The sequence below is a fragment of the Hippoglossus stenolepis genome, chromosome 22 (assembly GCF_022539355.2).
Source record: "Hippoglossus stenolepis isolate QCI-W04-F060 chromosome 22, HSTE1.2, whole genome shotgun sequence".
Lineage (NCBI taxonomy): Eukaryota > Metazoa > Chordata > Actinopteri > Pleuronectiformes > Pleuronectidae > Hippoglossus > Hippoglossus stenolepis.
The window spans coordinates 18,624,926-18,636,003 of NC_061504.1; the positions used below are offsets into that span (position 1 = coordinate 18,624,926).

Consider the following 11,078-nt stretch of genomic DNA (forward strand, 5'->3'; position numbering starts at 1 on the left):
GAAAGGAGAGAAACAGAGGAGTGAGACGGAGAAAGGAGAGAAACAGAGGAGTGAGACTGAGAAAGGAGAGAAACAGGAGTGAGACGGAGAAACAGGAGTGAGATGAGAAAGGAGAGAAACAGAGGAGTGAGACGGAGAAAGGAGAGAAACAAGGAGTGAGACGGAGAAAGGGAGAGAAAGAGGAGTGAGACGGAGAAAGTGGAGAAACAGGAGTGACGGAGAAAGTTGAGAAACAGGAGTGAGACGGAGAAAGTTGAGAAACAGGAGTGAGAAGGAGAAAGTTGAGAAACAGGAGTGAGACGGAGAAAGGAGAGAAACAGGAGTGAGACGGAGAAAGGGAGAAACAGAGGAGTGAGACGGAGAAAGGGAGAGAAACAGGAGTGAGACGGAGAAACAGGAGTGAGACGGAGAAAGGGAGAGAAACAGAGGAGTGAGACGGAGAAAGTGAGAGAAACAGAGGAGTGAGACGGAGAAAGGAGAGAAACAGGAGTGAGACGGAGAAAGTTGAGAAACAGGAGTGAGACGGAGAAAGGAGAGAAACAGAGGAGTGAGACGGAGAAAGGAGGAACAGGAGTGAGACAGAGAAAGTGAGAAACAGAGTGAGACGGAGAAAGGAGAGAAACAGAGTGAGATGGAAAAGTTGAGAAACAGGAGTGAGATGGAGAAAGGGAGAGAAACAGAGGAGTGAGACGGAGAAAGGGAGAGAAACAGGAGTGAGACGGAGAAAGTTGAGAAACAGGAGTGAGACGGAGAAAGGAGAGAAACAGGAGTGAGAGGGACAAAGAGAGAAACAGGAGTGAGACGGAGAAAGGAGAGAAACAGGAGTGAGACGGAGAAAGTTGAGAAACAGGAGTGAGACGGAGAAAGGGAGAGAAACAGATGAACAAAGTGGGGGAGTGAGATATAAGAGGGGAAGAAAGTGATTGTAAAACTGTTCAATTGTTAAGATGTGTTGAGATTTATTATCTGTTAAATTAGTTGAGACTTTTGAGTCAAGATGTGAAACAGAAAAAGGGAAATTCAAGCTTTTGCTCCCTTTATTTTATTTTTCTGAAGTTAAGCCCTTTATTTGAACATGCACAATTTTCACATTTTATTTATTTTCTCTTATTTTGAAATGCAGCCCTACTTTTATTTAGTTAATGAGAGAACATTATACATATCTGCAATCATACATATATGTTCAGTTCTTTGTTACGTGACAATAAATATTGTCCAAAAGTTTTTGAATCGTACTGAATTGATTTGATTTGACAGTCAGGTATTTAGTACATGCAGATGTTGATACAACTACTAGGCTACTTAAATATATATCACACTAAATAGTTAGACATTATGATCTTCCGGACCTTTGCTTCAAGAAATTTTCTCTAACTGGACCTCTTTAAATTTTAGTTGAATACCCCTGATTTACCCCAATGGAAAACATCACAAGGTCAAAGAAAGATGGGAAGGAGAAGCAGTAAGGAGTTAGGAAAGGAGAATCCTTTGTACAGATTCTACAACTCTACTGTTTATTATTCTTATTATTTATAATAAAGTTTCCTACTTGAAACAGAACCACACGTCCTGAGAAAAGATGTTTTCAGTTCATACAGAGGAAACATTTAATCATCAGTTACTCAGAAATAAACACCACATTTATTTAAATTTTAAAAAAAAGGACTTAAATGTTGAAATAATATATACTGTGAGGAATGTACGTGGAGAAAAACTTACAAAGTTATATTTGTTATTAGTTGTGATATTTATATTAGTATTTATATTTAGCTCTAATGATGTTTATATTTAGATGTGATGATAGGTTTATAGAATATATATGTATATAGATGACTGATCAGATCAATGTGAGGATTCAGTTGTGGATCATGAGAATAAAACAGCTGAATATTTACATTTAGTTGTAGTTTTAGTTGTGATGATTGATATTAATATTTAGTTGTGAGACTAAAGTTCTAACCAGCATGCATTGTGTTAGGACCAGCATGCATCACGTTAATTCGCACCGCAGCAAATCGAACCACGAACGAGCCTCCATATAGCCCCGCCCCCTGCCAGAGGTGATGACGATGGCACTTCCTGGTTTTCACTTCCTGATTCACCTGTGCAGGTGAACAACAGTTGATCAATGGTCGTGTCTCAGGTTTTTAAATTTACGATGAAGAATCAGAAGAATCTGAAATAAGGTCAGTGATTGATGATCGATCTGATCGATATGTGGCGGGAAATTCAGCGGATGTGAAGTGAATGTGACAGGTCAGATGGTTAATGAACGTCAGGTGTGTCACAAGTATATTTAAACTTTATTTAATGTTAAATTAACGTTTGTACTTGAACACATCAGAGTTTGTGACCGAAATCAAACTTTATCCACGTTGTCTGCCCAGACTCTCAAAAAGACTTTCACCAAACCTCATTCAAATGTCGAAATGTTTAACATTTTCTCTGTCAGACGATTAAAAAAACCCTCAGACGCATTGAAACACATTGGGAATATTTGTTAACAGTCTTTAAATGAATTCGGCTCTAAAATTATTAACTGTCAACACTTTGGTTCAGTAAAATCTAGTTTTGTGAAGCTGTCACAGCCACAGTTTTCTAATGTTAAATCTTCAGAGTTTTTAAAGGAGTTTGGTTGAAGTTAACACAGAATCAATGACCCTAATGAACTTTACTCAAACTGAGATTTAAAAGAACTAAAACAATCATCGGATCAATAACAAGTAACAATTATATACATTTAACAAATAAAATAATGATTAAAAAACGGATAATTTGAAATGAGTCAATAATAGTGAGTCTAAAAAGCTAATTAATCTCCATATAGTTTCTATAAATTAGAAACTAAAATATTCATTCACTGATCCATCAGTGGGTCATTAGAAAATACCAATCAGACGTAGTGATGACTTAAAAAAGTATATGAGTGCAAGTTGTCTAATAATAAGAATTTAACAGTGTTGTTGTTATTGAGTTATCTGTTGACATAAAGTAAAGAATAACAATTATCACATTTTAACTTGAATGTTCACTTAAAATGTTGGATCTGAATTTAAAGGCTCAGTTCACTCAAACTACAAAGTGATGAACACATGATGAGAACGTTTGTTTTCAGGATGAATGATCACATGAAGACTCAGCTGGTGAGTGCCATCCATCTGCAGGAGGTGGAACTGCAGGAGAAACCTCCAGAGGACCAGCAGGGTACAAAGATCTGCAGCGATGGTGAGTGAGATCAATAATCAATAAATCTGATCAACATCGCTTCAGATCACTGACAATGACATGAAACAACACATCACACCTGTCCCCACAAGATGGCAGCAACATGACTGGACAAGTCAGAGCCTGAACTTCTGTGTGTGTATTTGTGTGTCTTGCAGCAGATCAGACATTCACGGTTGAAGATGCTGTTGAAACCATCGGCTTTGGTCGTTTCCACATCCTCCTCTTCCTCATCATGGGGAGCGCAAGTGTGAGTCACTAATTCGACACACACACACACACACACACACACACACACACACACACACACACACACTCAGTGGTGTCAGAGAGCAGGTATCAGGTGTATGTCACATAATTTATTCACCTCAACTCACTGTGCGTGTGCGTAGATTTTGGAGGCGATGGAGATCATGCTGTTAGCCATCGTTTCTCCTGAGATTCGTTGTGAGTGGCGTCTGGAAGACTGGCAGGTGGCGCTCGTCTCTACTGTGAGTTTTGTCTTTGATTGATTTTAGTGTGTGTAAACTTTCCCACCATTTTTAAAAATGTTCATTTCATTGGGTTGAAAATCAGATGATATTGTGCAGGTTTCTACGTGTTGTCGTGACGACCAGTACTGGACATACACGTGTGTGTGTTTTCTCTCAGATGGTGTTTCTTGGTTTCATGGTTTGTGGCGTACTCAGTGGATACGTCGCCGACAGATACGGACGCTGGAAGGTCAAACACGTCTCAGTATTTTCACACACGCATCATGTTTGGCGGCACCATGTGTATGTATGTGTGTGTGTGTGTGTGTCCGTGCGTGCAGGTGGTGGTTGGAGGCTTCGTGTGGAGCGCCTACTTCTCCCTCCTCACCTCCTTCGCTCCGTCGTATGGTTGGTTCATTTTCCTGCGCAGCATGGTCGGCTGTGGCGTTGCAGGAGTGTCGCAGGGGTTAGCTGATCCACACACACACACACACACACACACACACACACACACACACACACACACACACACACACACACACACACACACACACACACACACACACACACACACACACACACACACACACACACACACACACACACACAGTGACTTGAGGTGAATAAATTATGTGATCAGTGATGTCACACACACTAAGTCACATGACGCAGCAGCTGTCAGTCACTGTTTCACATTTAAAATGAATTGTCGTTCTAATGTTAGTTTTTTTCTCCACAGTAAAATTATTTATATATATAACCCAATAAGATATAATCTATTTCATGTGATAAAAACTTTTCTACTAAATTTCTACCAAGACGTTGAAGAGAATCAAAGACTAAGTTAAGTTGCTTCATTGTTCTTCTCTTTAAATTAATTGATTGATTTAAAAATGGTAACATTCACATTAACATAACATTTAATAACAACTGATTATTTTTCATGTCCGAATTTCAACTTTTATTTAAACACGACCGTTTAAAAAATTCAATTAAAGTTCTGTGAATTTAAACATTTGTTTGTGGTGGAAAATGTAATTTTTTAAAAATGTAGTTAACAAACCATTAAATAGTTCGAACCATTAAAATCATATTTTAAATGTGGTTGTGATTTTCAGGTTCGTGTTGAAGACGGAGTTTATTCCAGCGAAGTATCGAGCGTACCTGCTGCCTCTGGCCTCCGTGAGTTTGAAGCGAAACATCACACCTGTGTCTGTTGTCAGGACGTATCCCAGCATGCTCTCTGTCTCTGTGTGTGTCAGATCTTCTGGATGATGGGCTCCATGCTCATCATCATCCTGGGGATGTTGTTGGTTCCGACTCTGGGCTGGAGGTGGATGATCAGAATCTCTGTGGCTCCGAGTATCATCCTCATCTTCCTCTTCAAGGTCAGTCTTCCTTACCGCAGCTGTTTATATATACATGTATATATAAAGTTAAATCCACCAGATCCGGTACTAACTGACCATCACATGAAGATGCATGTTAATGTTTGAAATCATGGGATCAAAAAGTGATTGTATGGATTTGTTTCAGTTAGTACCAGAATCAGCTCGTTACAACGTGTCGGCAGGAAACGTCCAGGCCGCCGTTAAAACTCTGCAGTGGATCGCCAAAATGAACCGTGTATCACTTCCCCCAGGACGGCTTGTCGAGGCGGCTGAGGTTCGTTTAGAGGTTTAATAGTTATTAAATGTTATTAAAGGTGTCAGGTTATTAGTAGATGTTGTTATTATTGCTATGTTATATATGTTTGTGTTTCAGGAAGAACGAGGTAGTTGGAGGATTCTGGTTAGTTCTACTTTCAGGAGAACGTCTTTACTGCTGTGGTATTCTTGGTAATGATATTTAATTTATATATTTTACAGAAGAAGTTTATTTTAAACTAATCCAATAAATCCTATTGAAATATTTTACCAGATTAAATTTTATTTAATAAAAGTTTAAATAAGGGCAGAGTGAAGTGGTTATGGAGAGTTACAATAATAAAACTTGTGACTCAAAGAAGAACAACACGTCACACGCACTTATTTTTATAGGCTTTCAAAGTCAAACACAGACTAGCTACGATACGACTCCTCAAGTTTTGCTTGTACAGACATTTCACCCCAAACCTCACTGTCCACTGTCTACCTCCGTCACAGCTGTCTTCCATGTTTGTTTTTGCTGGATGACTCCGCCCGCCCCTTCTTCAGCGCAAAATTAGGAGGAAGGTCGATCTAGAGCAGAGGTCACTAACAGGCGGACCGCGGTCCGGGTCCGGACCCAGAAGCCGCCCCGTACGGACCCGGACCTACAGCCAAATCAGAAGGTTATGATTTAAAACCTGACGGGGCGCTTCTATTTGTAATCAGCGCAGCTTCTGTAGTCTTTACGGTAGTGGTTTAGCGGCTGAGGAAACGCACAGACCAATTGCATGCGAGTTAAGCCATCCCACGTGATACCACTCAGCCAATCAGGTCTGTGCATTCCAGCAGGTAAACATTGTGACTCTACAGTGCAGACAGATGAGAGGTAGAGGCAACTTACACATGAGAAGACGGGAGAAAGAAAAAGACACATAGAGATACAGGTAGAGAAAACAGAGGGAGAGATACAGGAGTGAGACGGAGAAAGGGAGAGAAACAGAGGAGTGAGACGGACAAAGGGAGAGAAACAGAGGAGTGAGACGGAGAAAGGGAGAGAAACAGAGGAGTGAGACGGAGAAAGGGAGAGAAACAGGAGAGACGGAGAAAGGGAGAGAAACAGGAGTGAGATGGACAAAGGGAGAGAAACAGGAGTGAGATGGACAAAGGAGAGAAACAGAGGAGTGAGACGGAGAAAGGAGAGAAACAGGAGAGACGGAGAAAGGGAGAGAAACAGAGAGTGAGACGGACAAAGGAGAGAAACAGGAGTGAGACGGACAAAGGAGAGAAACAGAGGAGTGAGACGGACAAAGGGAGAGAAACAGAGGAGTGAGACGGACAAAGGGAGAGAAACAGGAGTGAGATGGACAAAGGAGAGAAACAGGAGTGAGACGGACAAAGGAGAGAAACAGAGGAGTGAGACGGACAAGGGAGAGAAACAGGAGTGAGATGGACAAAGGAGAGAAACAGGAGTGAGACGGACAAAGGAGAGAAACAGGAGTGAGATGGACAAAGGAGAGAAACAGGAGTGAGACGGACAAAGGGAGAGAAACAGAGGAGTGAGACGGACAAAGGAGAGAAACAGAGGAGTGAGACGGACAAAGGAGAGAAACAGGAGTGAGATGGACAAAGGAGAGAAACAGGAGTGAGACGGACAAAGGGAGAGAAACAGAGGAGTGAGACGGAGAAAGGAGAGAAACAGGAGTGAGATGGACAAAGGGAGAGAAACAGGAGTGAGACGGACAAAGGAGAGAAACAGGAGTGAGATGGACAAAGGGAGAGAAACAGGAGTGAGACGGACGGAGAGAAACAGAGGAGTGAGACGGAGAAAGGGAGAGAAACAGAGTGAGATGGACAAAGGGAGAGAAACAGGAGTGAGACGGACAAAGGGAGAGAAACAGAGGAGTGAGACGGACAAAGGGAGAGAAACAGAGGAGTGAGATGGACAAAGGGAGAGAAACAGAGGAGTGAGACGGACAAAGGGAGAGAAACAGAGGAGTGAGACGGACAAAGGGAGAGAAACAGAGGAGTGAGACGGACAAAGGGAGAGAAACAGAGGAGTGAGACGGAGAAAGGAGAGAAAAGAGGAGTGAGACGGACAAAGGAGAGAAACAGGAGTGAGACGGACAAAGGGAGAGAAACAGGAGTGAGACGGACAAAGGAGAGAAACAGAGGAGTGAGACGGACAAAGGAGAGAAACAGGAGTGAGACGGACAAAGGAGAGAAACAGAGGAGTGAGACGGACAAAGGAGAGAAACAGAGGAGTGAGACGGACAAAGGAGAGAAACAGAGGAGTGAGACGGAGAAAGAGAGAAACAGGAGAGACGGAGAAAGGAGAGAAACAGGAGTGAGACGGACAAAGGAGAAAAGAGGAGACAGATGAGAAAGGAGAGAAACAGAGGAGTAGACGGACAAAGGGAGAGAAACAGAGGAGTGAGACGGACAAAGGGAGAGAAACAGAGGAGTGAGACGGACAAAGGGAGAGAAACAGAGGAGTGAGACGGACAAAGGGAGAGAAACAGAGGAGTGAGACGGAGAAAGGGAGAGAAACAGGAGAGACGGAGAAAGGGAGAGAAACAGGAGTGAGACGGACAAAGGGAGAGAAACAGAGGAGTGAGATGGACAAAGGGAGAGAAACAGAGGAGTGAGACGGAGAAAGGAGAGAAACAGGAGAGACGGAGAAAGGAGAGAAACAGAGGAGTGAGACGGAGAAAGGGAGAGAAACAGGAGAGACGGAGAAAGGGAGAGAAACAGGAGTGAGACGGACAAAGGGAGAGAAACAGAGGAGTGAGACGGACAAAGGGAGAGAAACAGAGGAGTGAGACGGACAAAGGGAGAGAAACAGAGGAGTGAGACGGAGAAAGGGAGAGAAACAGAGGAGTGAGACGGAGAAAGGGAGAGAAACAGGAGTGAGACGGACAAAGGAGAGAAACAGAGGAGTGAGATGGACAAAGGAGAGAAACAGGAGTGAGACGGACAAAGGAGAGAAACAGAGGAGTGAGACGGACAAAGGAGAGAAACAGAGGAGTGAGGACAAAGGAGAGAAACAGAGGAGTGAGACGGACAAAGGGAGAGAAACAGAGGAGTGAGAGGGAGAAAGGGAGAGAAACAGGAGTGAGACGGACAAAGGGAGAGAAACAGAGGAGTGAGACGGAGAAAGGGAGAGAAACAGAGGAGTGAGATGGAGAAAGTTCCTTCAGTTTCTGAAGTTAAGCCCTTTATTTGAACATGCACAATTTTCACATTTTATTTATTTTCTCTTATTTTGAAATGCAGCCCTACTTTTATTTAGTTAATGAGAGAACATTATACATATCTGCAATCATACATATATGTTCAGTTCTTTGTTACGTGACAATAAATATTGTCCAAAAGTTTTTGAATCGTACTGAATTCATTTGATTTGACAGTCAGGTATTTAGTACATGCAGATGTTGATACAACTACTCGGCTACTTAAATATATATCACACTAAATAGTTAGACGTTATGATCTTCTGGACCTTTGCTTCAAGAAATTTTCCCTAACTGGACCTCTTTCAATTTTAGTTGAATACCCCTGATCTAGAGTGACGTAGCGCCAGGGGCACAGCGGCTGCAGATCGGCCGCGGAACTGCTGCGTGTGGCGGTTTTCAGTTGTTCACACCGGCTGCGGTGCTACTGTCAAACCTATTTTTACACATGGTTACCATTAAATGGCCATAAATAAACAAAAAACGACTACTGCCCATTACCTGAAGTTCTTTACGTTAAAGTTTAATACAACTACAGCCTTTCTGAGTTTTCTGGTAAAACTATACTACTTCCTTGTATAAACGTACTACTGTGTGCTTAAATAAATACCAGTACTATACAGTATGAAGCTGTGCATTTTCCACTAGTGCAAATATTTCACAATAATAACCTTTTAAAAATAAAGGATTGGATTCAGTCAACAGAAATGCTGGAGTGCTTTTATTTTGAAGCAGTAGGCTACAGGAAGTGTTGCAAAGTTCCCAGTTTGTGAGATAAACAACAGATAAACATTGAAACTGTTCATTTCACTCTCTGTTCTGTGTGAACTGCAGAAAGTTTGCTGTGTAAACATAGTGATAGTTGTGATGTCACCTCTGACAGCTGTGCTTCAAAATGTATCTTACAGTTGACAACTTTTATTTTGAAATAAGCATTTTAGACAAAGTATTTTTACTTCCTGTAGTTAAATAAGTACAGGATCAGATTTGAGTTTCTGACCTTTAGTCTTTCATCCGTCAGGTTTGTGGCATCCTTCGCGTACTATGGTTCGGTGCTGAGCAGTTCGGAGCTGTTGGAAAAAAACTTATTGTGTGTGAGGGACGCTGACCGGGAACATCAGGTCAAACACCGCCAGGAGGACGGACTGTGTTACTGCATCCCCTTTGTATTCAGTGACTACCAGACTCTGCTCATCAGCTGCTTGGGAGAGGTTGCATGTGAGTCAAAATGAGTTCAGACGAAGTTCAGGGCATCGCTAGGATGTTTCATTACGACGGTCTCTCCTCCTCTGTCCCCCTAGTGGTCCCGTTAAACATCTGTCTGCTGAATGTGTTAGGACGGAGGAAGACTCTGACGGTGTTGCAGCTGCTGGCGGCCATTTTGTTCATGATGGTCAACATCTGCACCACCATGTAAGAACCTCAAACTCTTCTCTGCTTATCTAGTCCGACTGTCCAGGTTTATGAGGACAACGGTCCAGTCTGTCGTTCTGTCTCTGTCTCTGTGTCCAGGTTTGGCTTCACAGTGCTGCTGTTCCTGTTGCGTTCTCTGGTCTCTATGAACTTTAATGTGATTTACATCTACACGGCTGAGGTTTGTCCACACTGGTTCTATTGCTGTTTTTTACTCCGTTGGTTTTTGTTGATCAGGTTTCAGGATACAGTTGGTTTTCGTTTCTCAGGTGTATCCGACTGTGGCTCGGTCTCTGGGGATGGGTTTCTGTACGTCGTTCAGTCGAATTGGAGGAATGATCGCGCCGTTTATGGCTCAGGTGGGTCCATGTTTGAGATAATGACAATGTTAGCTAACAGCTAATGTCAGCATAATTATTACAATAATCAATTGAATGTGGTGCGTTCAGGTGTTGATGTCTCAGTCGGTGATTCTGGCACTCACTCCGTTTGCTGTGACTTGTGTCATCTGTGCTGTTGGAAACTTTCTGCTGCCCTTTGAAACTAAAGGACGAGCTCTGCTGGTGAGAAACACTTTGTATAAACTTTGTTTTGTCTTTTTTCCTGAACACACATTCAAGTAATAACACCATTTATTTATTTCTTCCAGCAAAGCTCTTGATGACGTCCAAGCGAAACGTCTGTTACTGTTTGTAATATTATTGTAAAGAAATTGAATGTCACTGAGCTTAAGTGTTTTTATTTTAAATTAAATGAATTTATTAATTTATTAATAAAATCAGGATCATTAGAGAAACGCTGCTGTTTCAGCTTCAGATCAAATATTTTATTCAAATGCTTGTTAAAAACATTTTACATGACATAAATGGGTTAGGGTTAGGGGGTGTGTTAAATAGGATCATTAACAGTTAGGTTTTGGTTTATTGGAATCATATAATTTAATAGCAAATACTTGTATTAAAGTATATTCTCAGTTCTTATTTGAACTAATTGTTGTTACAGAACTTTATACATATACATTTTTTTTCCCTTTGTTTCATTGATTGTTTATGTATTTATGTTACAATATAAATAAAATTGTACATTTTCAATGTTTAAGATGTTATTTG

At 41.6% G+C, this 11,078-nt stretch overlaps 1 protein-coding gene across 1 annotated transcript; it reads left to right on the forward strand.

The window, feature by feature from the left end:
- Positions 1 to 2,068: 2,068 nt before the first annotated feature.
- On the forward strand, positions 2,069 to 10,985 carry svopl (SVOP-like). The gene is made up of 16 exons (XM_035147452.2): positions 2,069 to 2,186; positions 3,116 to 3,225; positions 3,384 to 3,475; positions 3,618 to 3,716; positions 3,877 to 3,948; positions 4,040 to 4,164; positions 4,817 to 4,880; positions 4,961 to 5,086; positions 5,235 to 5,363; positions 5,463 to 5,536; positions 9,578 to 9,774; positions 9,858 to 9,969; positions 10,069 to 10,150; positions 10,239 to 10,328; positions 10,419 to 10,532; positions 10,619 to 10,985. The coding sequence occupies exons 2-16, from the start codon at positions 3,117 to 3,119 to the stop codon at positions 10,628 to 10,630; spliced, it is 1,497 nt and encodes a 498-aa protein (XP_035003343.1). The 5' UTR covers positions 2,069 to 2,186; position 3,116; the 3' UTR covers positions 10,631 to 10,985.
- The last annotated feature ends 93 nt before the right edge of the window (positions 10,986 to 11,078 follow it).

Bases quoted from the DNA above. Each gene is read 5' to 3' on its own strand.
- svopl (XM_035147452.2), top strand. From the start codon at position 3,117: ATGAATGATCACATGAAGACTCAGCTGGTGAGTGCCATCCATCTGCAG. The intron at 3,717-3,876 runs GTGAGTTTTGTC...GTTTTCTCTCAG, and splicing joins AGGTGGCGCTCGTCTCTACT to ATGGTGTTTCTTGGTTTCAT. The intron at 9,775-9,857 runs GTGAGTCAAAAT...CTGTCCCCCTAG, and splicing joins CTGCTTGGGAGAGGTTGCAT to TGGTCCCGTTAAACATCTGT.